The 15,798-nt window shown below is 33.5% G+C and overlaps 1 protein-coding gene across 2 annotated transcripts in view; it reads left to right on the top strand.

The window, feature by feature from the left end:
* LOC129961955 (uncharacterized) overlaps positions 1 to 15,798 on the top strand; it is a 375,815-nt gene that overhangs the window by 346,865 nt on the left and 13,152 nt on the right. For both annotated transcript variants that reach the window (XM_056075604.1, XM_056075605.1), the window contains exons 5-6: positions 5,261 to 5,397; positions 14,737 to 14,839. In XM_056075604.1, coding sequence (XP_055931579.1) covers positions 5,261 to 5,397; positions 14,737 to 14,839 — 240 coding nt within the window. The remainder of the gene's footprint in view (positions 1 to 5,260; positions 5,398 to 14,736; positions 14,840 to 15,798) is intronic.

Below are 15,798 nucleotides of genomic sequence, written 5' to 3'. Positions count from 1 at the left end.
GAGATAGATTAGCATACCAAAAAATCATGAAATCGAAATGCTTCAGCTTTTAGTATCAACAAAATATTATAAATAAAATTTCTCTAATTACCAAAATGCGGAACATCAGGTCCTTTTAATCCATAAAATTGATATGCAACTAGGTAAATTTGTTTATGTGACAAAATAACGTTCACAGTTTTAAGAAAAGAATTTTAATAATACTAATATTTACAAAAAAAAAAAAAAAAAAAAAAAAAAAAACGCTTGGAAAAAATAAATTTCTTAAATTATCGTTTGCGTTTTTTTTTTCTAGAAATTATGTTTGTCATTGTTAAGTTGAGACGTTTAAATTAAATCTAATACGTGACAATGTTAGTGGACATAAGAAAGTTTTTGAAAACCACGAAAAATTTTTAATGTTAATTCAAGCAATTTTTATGAAAATATTCAATAAAATAAATTATGGAATTATTGTAAATAACAATAATTACAATTTATTTATCGAAATTTGAGATGATGTACGGCAAACATGAAAGTGAAGCAAAAATATTTTTTTATCTAATAACACAAAAAAAAACAAATATTTTTTACAGAACTGGAGTTACCTCGTGAAGAAAATTTTTAACAGCCAGTGATAAGAAACTGAATAAACAGGGAAAATGAAAGTCTGAAAATAAATATGATGAGGTCTACAGGGTCTATATAAGTACTTAAATAGGTGTTTTGAAACCGATCCGAAATTCATAAATTTTCAATGAAAATTTAAAATTTGTATTTCTGCATGATAACCATAAATTTTCTTCTGAATTTAATTTTCTATTATCGAGTTTATATCAATCTAATAAATTCAAATTCAATAGTTACCTAAAATTAGAATATTGTTTAAAAAGAATCGTCATCAATCATGCTATTACGTAAATAAATCGTTTGAATTCGCCAGTGTTATTTATTATTCTAATGATTTTTTAAAAAAATGTTTTCATTTATAATTCATGATAAATTCTTATTGTACGGATCATCGTATCAGCAGAGCTAAGTATGAAATTAAAAATGATTTAGTTAGGCTATAAAACTATGCAATGTATTAATATATTCCTGAAACCTATACTTACCTCGATAAATTTCGGACATAAGAAAATAAACATTCTAATTTAGCCATTGCTCCATTGAACCATTTATAATCGAATACTTTTTGAAAGATAAATAACTTCCTGTTGGGAGCCAAGAATGTAAAATTTAATATTTTTTAAGTTGCATATAAACTAAATAAACTTTGATGGAAAAAATAAGAGACAAAAAGTTACACTTTCTGATGAAAATATTTGTATGAAAATAGCATAAAAAATGTAATGTCGCTTTTTATATAAAGTGAATAAATGTTATTTGCTTCTATACTCCAGTTTATTTCGCATAGAAAATCCTCAAGACAATTATTTTCTAAAAATCATTCATTACCTTTTAAGGTTAACTTGTGCTGCCATCTATAGATGTCTACCGAAGTTATTATATCACAAATAAATTTCAAAGATAAAATCATGATTGTCACTATTACCTTTCAGGGTTATTTTAATGCATGTAGATAACACTAGCTATATATAACCTCTTACAGGCTCCATTTTTATGTTACTCGAGTTAATGGGTCAAAAATGTCTTTAATAATTATAATAATTTTTTTAAAACTAAATACATTTATTTATACGGAATTTTTTTAAAAATATTTTAAAAGGAAACAATTTAAGTTTGCTTTTTGCATAGCCTAACGAATGAAATTGGGATTTTGGTATTGTGCATGCTATTTAAAATATAATGTTTGGAAAAATTACATTTTATTTCAATAAATGTTTTATATTTATTCAAGACACTTATATAAATTCCCCATTTCATATTAAAACTACACTCATGTCCAAAATTAAGGTCACAAAAATGTTTTTCAAAGCAATTCTAAATGGCTAGCAGTAAAATTTAAGCAAATTATATTTTATGAATTGTGAAGGACCAGTAGCACGATATTAACCTTTGTTGTGGAAAAAAATGTTGTTAGCATTAGTTTTTGAGGAAGTACTGATATTAGACCGTTTAAGCATCTGGGAGTTTTACCTGAAATTTTGTGAATATTGCATTAAAACAAAAAATTTAATCTGTTTCCAATGGGAATGAGTTCTCATACTCGTTTAGACGATTCCTTGAGATGAAGAGCCATTGGCAGGCTTGAAGCTGGGAAGTCTCAAGCGGAGATGGCTCGATGGTTACAAGTGGCACCGAAAGTGGTATCCAGGTTGTGGAATCAATTCCAAACAAGTGGTACTGTAACCAGGAAGGCCGGCCAAGGCTATCACAGAGCAACGACGCCTGCACAGGATCGCTATTTGGCATTACGCGCACGACGCATAGGCTGACAACGGCTCCTCAACTTGCTTGTGACCTTGATGCTGCGTCTGGAATAAGAATTTCCAGACAAACAGTATACAGACACCTAGCAAAGAGGGCACTTTATGCCCAGCGACCAGTTGAGTGCTTCCCTTTGACTACATCCAACAGAAAAACCCGGCTGTTGTGGTGCCGAACACATCAGTCTTGGGCACAGCAAGAATGGGGGCATGTTCTATTCAGTGATGAGTCGATATTTATCAAACATAGTGACACTTGTCGAATCTTCATCTTTAGAGAGCGAAGAGTTCGCTATCATCTCTCCTATGTAAAAGATATCGACAGATTTGGTGGCAGAGGAATCCTTGTCTGGGGTGGCATAATGTTGGCCAGTCGTACACCACTGCACGTCTTCGATGCGGGTATTGTCAATGCACATCGCTATAGGGATGAGATCCTTGAAGCCTATGTGAGGTTGTTCCGGGGTGCTTTTGGTCCAGACTTCATGTTTATGGACGATAACGCGCATCTACGCAGAAACCAGATCGTTGATGATTTTCTTGAGGAAGAGGATATTCGACGTATGGACTGGCCGTCGAAGTCTCCGCATCTCAATCCAATTGAACATGTTTGGGATGGTCTCGGAAGAACCATTGCACAGCGTAACGCTCCTCCTAATACTATCCAAGAGTTAAAAGCCTCACTTTTGGAAGATTAGGCTTTTTTGCCCGCAGCATTTATTGGAACCCTGATAAACAGTATGAAAGCTCGTTGTTAAGCCTGTATAGCAGTGCACGGTGGTCACACTCCATATTAGACAAGCTTTCTCCGAGATAAATTCTTTATATCGGTTTCCCAATGTAACACTTTTTGATATACCCTGTTTCTTAATTCCCTATTAAAATCTTTTCCATGTTGTTATGTGTCTATGTTCTTTCTTCCATAGTAGTGTTAAATTTCGTGGCAACACAGTGAATAGTTTTTTATTTTTCACAGATTTTTATGTTTGTGACCTTAATTTTGGACATGAGTGTATATCGCGAATAACAAATGAGAGAGTAAGATACTATACAAAACAAAACATTACAATTTTGACAAAATTTATCTTTTTATATTCTTTTTTTCTTTTTTTGTCCAGCCGTGCACACTAACCCTTTGGATTTAATTCTTTTTATGTTGGTATTATGTATACTGAAAATATTCTATTATTGAAATGAATACTTCCAGAAAGGCATTATAGCGGATGATCCAGTAGCTTTCTTTTAGAAAAAAATTCAATTGAGTCGTTTTATTTCTGTTATCTACTCTTTTACCATTGTTCTGATTTGAAGACGGCTCTTTTTTCGTCTGTTTCCATGTTTACAATATATGAATCCCTTAAAACTATCGAAAATTCATTAATATTTTTGCCCCTCTATTTTTAGTAGCATTATAATTTCTAAAGCTATGAATTTTTACGATCATAAATTGAAGGTATAAAGTTTAGGTTGAGCATGATCGCATGATTCCATTCTATCCCACTTCAATTTTAGATATCACATTTTTAATTAACTTTTCCAGCCAGGAAAAGCAATCATATCAGGATTGTGAATACTGAAGAGTATTGTTAAATTATTCTTCTTACTTTCTCGTATTTGATGCATAAAAGAAGTATTGTTATTCCGACCTCGAGATTTTGAAGAGTCACCAAGTTTCAGGCCTCCCTTGAGTTAGAAAAGAACACATTTTTAACAATATATCTACCTTTATGTATGTGGACATGATACCTCAAAAATTCTTTGAGTTATATGGATGAAATTTATATATAGATGTAATGTACGACCAAATGTGTGGATTTCTATCAAACTTTGAATTAAATCTATTTTCGGGAAGTTGATCTATCTAGATTTTCGATTACAGGATAACTCGATAACATGAAACGAGCATAAAGCTAAGCAGGTAAAATTTGTAACAGAGATTTATCATCTAAAATAGATAATTTTGAACCAAATATGTCAAACAATGAAACATCTTTTGGTATGTACTTTCGCATGCATGTAAATGTAATGACATAAATCAATGCAATTAGTCATGTGACTAAAACTTTAGCTCTGTATCAAATTTTGGTGTTCATCCGCCGTAAATAAATGACCAAAATATGTGTTCCCTCGATAGATTCAGTAAAAATGCCACGTCAAAGATCCATATTTTGTAACTATTGTAAAGAATTTGACCGGAAAAATTGCCAGAAGATAGATGGCAGCACCGTATTGATGTAGATCAAAAATGTGATGACATCACACCGGTAGTACGTTTGGCAGACGGAGATTTTTTTTTTCGGCGGGAGTCAACGTGGTGTTCTGCTATGGGATGTTGTTTGGTGTTGAAAGTAAAAGGCATTGAGGCCTTGTGATGGTGTTCTATCATGTGGATTAAGATAATGGTTGTGAGAATGGATTTGCAAATATTGTAATTTATGAATTTCCTATTGTTTATATGTTGTGTTTTATGTTGTGTGTTTTGTCCGACTGTGATGTTATAAATAAACACATTTAAAAGACAAATTTGGCCTAATCAGTCGGCTGTATTTTCATGACATCACACTATTTTTGCACATGCCATACAAAGTATTCCTATTCCTGACCTTACTGAATGTTCACAATTTTATGGAGAAGTAGGGGTGTAAGACCTTCATTGGTGTCTGGGAGATCACTGCCACTTGCTTATTTCCATTTCAGAGCCCTAATTATTATTTTCCCGAATTAAGAAGTTTGCAAGAAGCACTGTAATCGACAACAAGTTCGATTTTGAGTTATGTCTAATTAAAATGTATATAACTCTTGAAATTCCGTTCACACATTTATTATAAACTTAAAGTATTTTGTTATGAATAAAAATTAACGAAGAGTTCATATTTTCCATTTTATTCCAGCGATGTAGCAGAAGGTATTCCCGTTGACAGCCAGCATTTAGTGAATCTGGTCTGCTGCACTCAACTTCTGCTCAGGGAAATCCACAAGTGCAGATTACTCGTCATGGCACACCCTATGGATATGACAAGTTTTTACGGTTTGTATTAACCCTTAATTGGGGAGGTGAAATTTTAGAACTTAACTGGGTGTGCGGTCTACTTTCTACGGTCTATTTTCTAATGAATGTATTAGTATGAAAAACTGCCAGTATATTTTGCAGATATTTTTCTTGATATATATATATGTTTTAGAAATTTGTCAAAATATATTATCATTGAAAAAAAGTAAATGCGTTGGAACATAAATTTTCTTCTCAAATTACATGTTACAATAAATAATATTCTAGAAAAAACATATCACTTTTTACTTTTTAAATTATATTTATTTTTACATTATATGAGGGCATATAGAAGACAATATAATGTAAAATTGAGCAATTATATGAAAAATATAAAAAAAAAAAATGACAATGGGTAAAATTGGCCCTTTTTTTTATATGCTTGTGTGACTTTCATAGCACGGTTTTCTAGGGCATTTTAAAGATATAGGTTAAGTACTAGCATAAAAATCAACCTATAAATTCTGTATACATTTCACTTGGTATATTAATATATTTTATAAATTTTTCCAAATAAAATATTATTAGAAAAATTAATTATGCTTGAACATACATATCAGAATCAGTTGAATGTGAACTTTCATCGAACATCTCTTCTGCACAATTATCCTTATCGCTAAAATCACTTTCTGCTTCATTTAAAAGTGTCTGTAGCACTGCTTCATAATGGAATCAGTAAATCGGATGATATTTCGGAGCACAACTTTTAGCGTCATCTGCTAAGTCTTGTTTATCACTGGGATACAAACTGGGAGGTGCTGTCTTAGAGATCACGCTCAATGAAATAACTTAATTATTTTAAAAAGCATCCGCTGAAATCGGTTGAAAAAGTGCACGTGTATTGAAGGTCCCAAAACAGGAAGTTACAGGATCAAACCATTCAATTAAGCTAAAAATAGAATAGGTGTGATCGAAAACCATCGCTTGTGGTTTCACAGACCACACGCCCCCAGTTAAGGATTAATTTCTTGCTGCATACAGAAAGAATATTAATAAATTTTTATAAATTTGTTGCGATGCAGTAAAATAAATTAATGTTCCTAAAGTAATAACTTTTATAATAATTCTAATTATCTTTTCCTCATGGATGGCGTGAATATTACAATAAACCCCTTAGAACAAAATATTGCATGATTCTGTACGACGTTGTTCAATATTCTGAATGCATGGCATTCATAATGAAGCTATCGTAGCAATATTGCTAGACATTTTGTGTAGGGACAGTTCAATTTTTTTTATGTTATTGAACATTCATTTATTATTGCGTAGAATCATTATCGCTTCAAAACTTATTAATTACATAACATTTTAATAAAAGTAATAATTGAAGATAAAGCTACTGCTAAGAAAAAATAACTAAAGTTAAAAACTTATGAGCTTTATGAAATTTTAGCTTAATTGCATTAACATCTCACTCAGAAAAGACGTTTGGCAATAGTGCAGCAATTTGCTGCCAAAATCAAGATACGAAAATGAGATTTAAATCTGAAATTTCACAAATGAGCAGTTTAATATTGGAACTATTTTTACTTTTTTCTCCTTTTTAAAATGGCATAGATTATTTGAATGTGAAATTTTAAAGATTATTTGAATGTGAAATTTTAAAGATTATTTGAATGTGAAATTTAAAAAGATTATTTGAATGTGAAATTTAAAAAGATTATTTGAATGTGAAATTTGTCCTCCAGAAAGTGATTCATCTATGAAAGATTTTCTACAGTCTTTAAACGTATTATTCTACTTACATCTGAATACTTTCATATTTCAATAAAAATAAAATTATTTTCGTACGATAAAATGAAATAAATTCCTGTTACCAGATATTCAAAGAATCCATAAAAATGTTTGAAACATTGATACTTGCATTTTTAATGAGGAATTATGGATACATTTTGTTCAAAATAATACATTTCGAAACTTTTAATTATGAACGTGTTTTTGTTAAATGAAAAATAATCACATATCTAAAATCATGGTTTTCAATATCCAAGTCCTCTTCTTTTAAATACGGATTAAAAATTAACAATGTCAATAACGACTATGTTAGGATAAAAAAATCTAAAAAATGCTCGCAGATATGAAATTTTATCAAAAAATCATTGCTTTAAGAAAGAAGGATTGATTTATCGGAAGAAAATTGTTTCATACATTTCTGAAACATATGAATTATAATGATAATATGATTCATAATATTTTTATTCGAATAATAACGTATGTTACCTCAATATATGGCTGTTTTGACTTGGTGGTAAGGTCTCAGCTTTGGGACTGGTCAGTTCCAAATTCTAGAACCGATTATACCGAAAAACTGTCGAAAAGCGGGAATGGAGCATGTTTTAAATCCGTCATCCTCTCGTTGGTGTGGAGCAGAAATTTAGAGAGATATTTTCCAGCTAAGGCATCTTCCTCAGCATCTAACTACCAATATTTAACTTTGCAAGATCTGTCACAAGATAGCCTTAAGGTTGCTTTAAAATAAGACATTAATTTGAACTAAACTAAACTACTTCAATTCTTTAACTTAAGGAGAAACTTAAGATATTACAATATTTCTTTTATTTTAACATACATATCAGAGAGAAATAAAATTATTTATTAAATGGATTTAATAGAAAACAATCCATATTAACTAATAATTTATATTCCTTACATACATGTTTATAAGAAAATAGTAAAAAAAAATATTTAATTTAACTGAAAATTCTTGACGTTTTGATTATATCTACGAATATTTTATTTCTAATTAGCCAGTCCTTTTTCAATATAATTACAAGAATCAATTATTACGATGAAAAAATGCCAGTAAATCGGAAGTCATAAAATACATCATAATATTGGATTTCAAAAACAACCTTTGTTCAAGGGCTCGTCCCCTTCTGAAAACTGGGACCGAGAGAAAAAAATAAGCTAATGTATACCATCAGTAATAGTTGCAACGTGTTAAATGTTATATTGATGGCACTTTCATGGCAATAAGTATTTTTCAGAAAAGTGTTTACTTGATACATTAAACGCGAAATTTCATGCCGGCAGCGAATAAATTTCACAACCAAAATAAATCGATAAGCGTTATCCTCCAGACTTTCTTAAAACTTTGCGTCACATTTTCCCCTGAAGCTTTTAAGCACTGTTATTGAAATGTTTTAACTTCGCGCAACCAAGTCATTTGCAGTCGATGTTTAGAATTTGGATTAGTTCAGAACTATCCTCCTGCTTAAAAATACGGCCTCTATCAAAATATGTTGCAGATTAAGATTTGATGGTAAATCAGGATTTATGTCAAAAAGAAATTTAAAAAGGTATACCGGCGCTGACTTGAACAAAGAGCACCAAATACAAATTTAACTTATTGCTTATTGTTGGTTGCTTAATCTATTTAATAGATTTCATTTAATAATTAATATATATATATATATATATATATATATATATATATATATATATATATATATATATATATATATATATATATATATATATATATATTAGATCTTGCTTTTAGGAACAATGAAGCAACGTAATATAAAAGGAGCAATTTATTTTTCATTCAAGCTTTTATGATTGCACAATTTATCATATTGATGCAAAATATAAGGGAAATATTGCCATTAAATGCATTTTTCAAAATCTAATTACTTTAATGCATTTACATTTATAATTATGATTGGTCCAAATTAGATTATTAGTAATGGGTCTTTTCAGAATTCGGCTGAGCCTATTTGAAAAATGATGATGTGTTATTAACTTATTTGTGTTCTGATGTACAAGATGTAAACATCTATTATTCTAGTATGCACTTAATTCTCTCCTAAACGATATACGTTCAATAATAGTTTATAGATAACAATATATCATGTTTTTTCCCTTTATTTTTGTTCAAAGTACCCTTTGCATCGTTTTGTATATACATTGGCAGTGCTTTTCCCATAATATTTAGACAGTAAATTGTATGCACTTATCTCTAGGCTTTTTGAATTGAATCCTTGTTTAATAAATTTTCAATAACTCGTCTTCCTGTCTGTTGTTCGATCCAAACTTTATAATCGAATTTAAAATAACTTCCGTGTGGTGTGGAAATTTGGATGTGGGGAGGGGGTGCCAGCTCAGGTGACGCCCTCGTCATCTGTCCGTGGTTCAAAATTTCCAGGTCCGTCCCAAATTAGCCCTAGTGTGCAATCTGGGGTGGCTCCCCATAACAGTCTCCTGAAAATATCAGGCAGGCATCTCTCCATCAACAAATTGTCTTCCTGGATCAAGATAGGGTTTTAATCCTAGTACATGGACGACGTCTTTTGAACTCCGAAGCCCTCAGTTTCGTTCCATACTTTCTACTTCATATGCCAGGTCAGATAGTCGTCGTGTTACTCGATAAGGTCCGAAGTAGCGTCTTAAGAGCTATTCGGATAACCTTTCCGTAAACCTTTTCGAATCCCACCTTTCGTACCGGGATGAACACCCAGACTAAATCCCCGATATTGTAGCTGACAAGTTGATGTCTGTCATCATATCGGCGTTTATCTGTAACTTGTGCTTCGCGGATGTGGAGTTTTGCAAGCTGTCTAGCTTCTTCAGCCTTAGTAATCAAAGGCTTCCGACGACATAACTGTTGTCGAAAGTTTCGGTATTAGATGGGAAAATTACGTCAAGAAGCGTCTGGATTTCTCTACCACGAACAAGAAAGAATGGACTAAATCTCGTGGCGTCTTGTTTCGCTGAATTTTAGGCAAAAGTCACAAAGGGTAAAATGGTATCCCAATGTCTTTGCTCAACGTCTACGTACATAGATAGCTTGTCTGCCAATGTCCTTTTGAATCTTTCTGTCAACCCATTAGTCTGTGGATGGTAGACGGTTGTCAGAAGATGTGACGTATGGCATAACTGATTGATGTTTTTAACAATGTTGGCTAAAAAGTTACGACCTCGATCACTTATCATTTCCTTGGAGCCCCGTGCTTCAGTATAATTTCTTCAACTATGAATTTAGCAATTTCGGTGGCCTCAGCAGTTGGTACTGCCTTTGTGACTGTGAATTTGGTCAGGTAATCCGTGCAAACAATAATCCATCGATTCCCATTTCAGGTAACTGGAAAGCGTCCAAGTAGATCTATTCCAATTTTGGCAAATGGTATGTCAGGGGGTTTTATCAGATGAAGCTTCCCCGGCGGAAGTTGTGGTGGTGATTTCCGTCTTTGACATTCTCGACAGTGTGATGCATATCGACATATGCTCCCATATAATCTTGGTCAAAAGTATTTCCTTTTTATTCTGTCATGCGCTTTGGCAAAACTGAGATGACCGGCGGTAGGACCATCGTGAAGACTTCTTACGGCATCGCTACGAAGCTGCTTTCGTACCACCAAAAGCCATTGCCGTCCCATCGGATAATAGTTTCTTTTATACAGTATACCACTTCTCATTTGATAACTTTGGTACGCTTCACCTGCCTTGAGGAGTTTTATGATGGACTTCAATTGTTTATCCTTTCGTTGCTCTTTTGCGTAATCTGTGATAGCTGCAAGGAAAGGAATTTCGTCTTTGCTCTCAGTTGTTGGTTCAACGAGGGACTTTCTTGGCAGAGAATCCGCAGCAGAATGCTTGCGGCCGCTCCTGTACGTAATATTGATGTCGTATTCTTGTAACCTGAGAGCCCACCGAGCCAGTCTTCTCGACGGATCCTTAACTTTGGCCAACGAACGAAAAGAGTGGTGATCCGTAACTACTATGAAATTTTTTCCATAGAGATACGGTCTGAATTTACTGATCGCCCAGATCACTGCAAGGCATTCCTTTTCAGTTGTAGAATAGTTTCTTTCAGCTGCAATAACGGACCTAGATGCATAGGCTATGGATCTTTCTGTGTCATCCTGGATCTGCACCAGCACTGCGCCGATTCCATACCCACTAGCGTCCGAGTGTGTCCTTGTCCAGAGCCACCGGTCAGTAATTTTTTAAGTGTTGAAAAAGATTCCCTCTGTGACGGATTCCAAGAAAATTTTACGTCTTTTTTCAATCAGTAATGCAGGGGTTTCGCGATATCAACTAAATTTTTGATGAATCGTGGGTAGTATGAGCATAGATCCAGAAAACCTCGGACATCGGCGCTATTTTCTGGGGTAGGGAACTTTGCTACTGCTGCTATTTACTGTGGATCGGGATAGATTTCATCTTGATCAACTAGGTGTCCCAGTATCGTTAGCTTCCTTTTGCCAAATGAACATTTCTTCGAATTTAGCGTCAATCCCACTCCCTGGATACACTTCAGAGCTTTCCTCAAGCGTATTTGATGTTCTTGGAAATTCGGTGCGTACACGATGATATCGTCTATATGGAAAAGACAAATATTCCACTTCAGGTCCCTTAGTACTATGCCCATCATCCGTTCGAAAGTAGCAGGGGCGTTGTATAGCCCAAATGGCATGACTTTAAATTCATAAAGATCATCTGATGTCACAAAGGTTGTATTTTCTCTATCTTTGTTGTCCACCGCCAATAGCCTGACTTTAGATCCATCATAGAGAAAATTTTCGCACCGGCTAGACAGTCCAAGGCGTCATCGATGCGAGGTAATGAATATACATCCTTTTTGGTTATCTTGTTCAATCTTCTATAATCGACACAAAATCGCCATTCACCATTTTTCTTCTTCACAAGGGCGACTATAGATGATCATGGGCTGTCTAACGGCTGTATCACGTCTTCTTTTAGCATTCGCTGCACCTCCTCGGCAATCGCGTGTCTTTCAATGGCTGATACACAGTACGGTCTTTGCTTGTTTGGGATATTGTCACCTGTATCGATCTTATGTCTCACAGAACTGCATCGAGATTTTCCCAAAATCCCCTTAAAGTCAAACACGTTACTAAATTCTTCTAGTAGACTCAATAGCTCGTCTTCTTCATATTTGTTAGAGAAAAATCGAGAATTTCTTTTAGCTTTTCTCGTGTTATTCTTTTTCTGGATTTGTGTCCCTGTGAACCTTCTCGCCCTATATCACTCAAGGAGCAGATTGTGTCATTAGCTATTGTCGTTACGCACCCTATATTCATCCCTTTCGGAATCAATTGAGTTCGTCGGGAACAGTTTGTTATCCACGCCTTACAACAACCATTCTCAATGTCGACAATTGAGGCTGGTATAGTACCTCAGAATCGTACTACCAACAATCATAGCTCCATCTGCTTCTAGCATTTGCGAATTCAAAGCACATATTTGTCTTGTTGATTTTGATTCAATTAAATAATCCGATGGCGCAGTTAAAGAGCAATCTGATTCCTTTGAATCTGAGTTGTATGGAAGGATTTCGGCAAGTTGGAGCTCTTGGTTTCCACAATCGATAACGGCATCGGTGGCACGGAAAAAGTCCCAGCTAAGTATCATTTGATGACTACACTGAGGAAACATGAGAAATTCAAACGACTTCGCAGTTGACATCCCGTTCAAGTCCATTTTTAATACAGATCGTCCAGAGGCGGCTACAGTTTTATCACAAACATTTTTCAGTCTAGACCCATTCACAATAAACATATTGGCATTCAATAGTCGGCGTAATTCTTCGGATATGACAGAATAATCGACACCAAAATCAACTAGGGCTTTTACACTGTCCATTTGCGATGATATAGGTGGTATTCTCTTTAAACTTGGCTCGAAGGATTTTCTTCAAGTGCGGCCTTACCTCCTGTACAGGTCCCCCGAGTCAGTTTTCCCTCACTTAGTTGGCGTGGAGAAAGACTGGAACGGCGTACTGGTGATTGTGACACTCGGCAGTTGAGGGAACGTCGTGAGTAAGGTGAACTGCTTCTTTTTCTGGAAGAAGTAGGTTGTGCATTGTTATCGTCGAAGCTACCAAAGGAATCAGCGTACATACCTCGTCGAGGGTTGATGGTTCTAGTGGCTAGTGCGTTTTGAAATATCCGACATCTCTCCCGGCAGTACCTTAGCACATGCCCTGAGCATCCGCAATGATAGCAAAGGGGCACATTATTATCACTCCTCCATAAGTCTGTTCTACGTTGAGGAGTGGGTCTTGTTGGTTTCACACCTCGCTGTGACCTGGTTGGAACCGAACGTCGGGGTGTGGTTTTGCCTCTCCTAGCACCTGTAAGTGGTTCTAGAGCCTCCATAACCTCTTCCTGTACCATAGATGCAATATCACGTGGTGGCTCACTTTTGTTGTCTGTACAGTCCTGTACTTCCGGCAGGACCTTTTGAAGCTCCTCCCTGACGATGATGCGTACCAATGATCTGAGATCATCGGCATCTGTTTCGGCCGACACCGCGGAGACATTAGGCAGCCTCTGAAATCGTGGTTGAATGATACGTATTCGTCGAAGGCTCTCTATGTGGACGGAATCGTTTTACGAAAGCGTCGGTAGTCTCATATTCCTCAGATGACAAAATCTGGTACAAATCCTCTGCAATGTCCTTCACGAGTTGGGCCACTTTCTCGTCTTCAGCCATAGAGGTGTTAATTTTCCGGTAAAGGGAAAGTACATCTTGAATGTAAGATTCAGATGTCTCACCAATTCGTTGCACACAGGTGAGTAGCAGGCTTTCAGCTTGGCGCTTTATATCAGGCCTTTAAAAAAGATTTTACGAACCTCGCTGAGAATTTGCCAATTTTTTAAACCTTGCTTTTATAGTTGTTGGCTATTAGTTACATTAAAAGAGGTTTAAAACCAATGACTTTTCAAAAAATTTGATTCCAAAAAACGATTTTTAAATATCGCCAAAAGTTAAATTTTTGTACTTATTATCAATAACTTCCTTTAGGAATTACGCATCATTTAATAAAATTATACGATTGACAAAATAGAAGTTAATAAGTGTAATGTTTTATCAATAATATTTGTATATTTCATTTTTTATAACATTTCTATTATCTTTTCAATAAATGGGAACATGTTTTAATTAATAAGAAGTTAACTATTTGAGTAATTGTCTTAAAGCTTTCACTAAAATGTTTTATGATTTATTTTTTTACTAGCAAAACTGAGAAAATACCAATTCCATAATTAAAATCAAAATGATACGATAACCAAACCGTACGATAAAAATATTTATAACACAATATTAGTTCCCAGTAGGAAAGCAGTGCCATCTGATTTTCCTGCGGATAACTACATCCGTTACATTTTATTTCATCAGAGAAAATTAATCATTCCATGAATTACAAAGAAACTTTGTCTGGAATTTACCATGCGATTTGAAGTATTTCTAACGAATTTTGTAATCAAATTGCTCAAATTTTTATAGACTGCAAAATTTTTAGATATTTCACTCAAATTTGTGCGAATTTTATACTTTTTACTCTTGCAGAGCGACGACCCCGCTCCTCTGGAGTTGCAGTTCTTGACAAGCTCATTTTGTGGAGACCACCGCTACATGATTATCACCAAGAAGAGCTCATCTCTATACAAAGGTATTTCTGGATTCTCTTTAGTTCTCATATGAATGTAAACAACTTTGCTTTACCAAATTTTTGTGGACGATTTCACAAAAAAGTATAATTATAAAATTATTGAAAAATCATTTCCATTTAATAAGCTTTATAATACAAAAAAAATCAATGATTAAAATTTTATTATTTTACACATTTATTATATGATTTAAAATCTTTGACATTTGCAAAGATAAAATATTTCGATAATGTTCAGTCATTTTCTAATGTGCTAGAATTCTGAAAGTGTACTTGCATACATCGATTAACAATACAATAATTAATAGTTTCAAAATTAACTATAAATTAATTGGTGCATCTAAATTAAATTTTGATATGATAGGAGAAAAAACAGAAATATCTTTAAGAATATTTTTTTTAAAAAACATACTAAGACACCATAATATTTATAATAATAAATTCTGTTGTATATTAATATCTTAAAGTCCCAAACAAGAAAATAATAAAATAATTGTTTCCTTTAAAGATTTTTATTCGAATACTTAAAAATAAAAATGAAAATAAATAAATATTATCTATAAGATTGAGGTCAAAATAAAATCGTAAGCTTACGGCTTTCAAAATTACACTACAGATTAGAAACATAATTTAAGTTATAAGAAAGCAGATAAGCAGCAGACCTGAACATTCATTAAAAATTAAAACATTATAATTTATATGAAAATTCTAATCATTAATATCAGCACCACTAGCTTTTAAAATTTTACATTGGCGCAGTATATTGTTTTCTATTTTAATTTATTCTACTTTTGTTATAAAAGGCGTTCTTCTATAAACTTTATTATTTTTATATATCAAAATATATATTTAAAAAAATTTCAATCTATTTGTATGCTTATTCTCTTCTACTTCAGGTATTTAAAATAGTAACTAGAAGAAACGATATTACCTAAATATATGCTTTGGCTGCACCGAATTTT

The sequence above is a fragment of the Argiope bruennichi genome, chromosome 2, assembly GCF_947563725.1.
Source record: "Argiope bruennichi chromosome 2, qqArgBrue1.1, whole genome shotgun sequence".
Lineage (NCBI taxonomy): Eukaryota > Metazoa > Arthropoda > Arachnida > Araneae > Araneidae > Argiope > Argiope bruennichi.
This window is presented reverse-complemented; position numbering and strand designations above follow the sequence as displayed.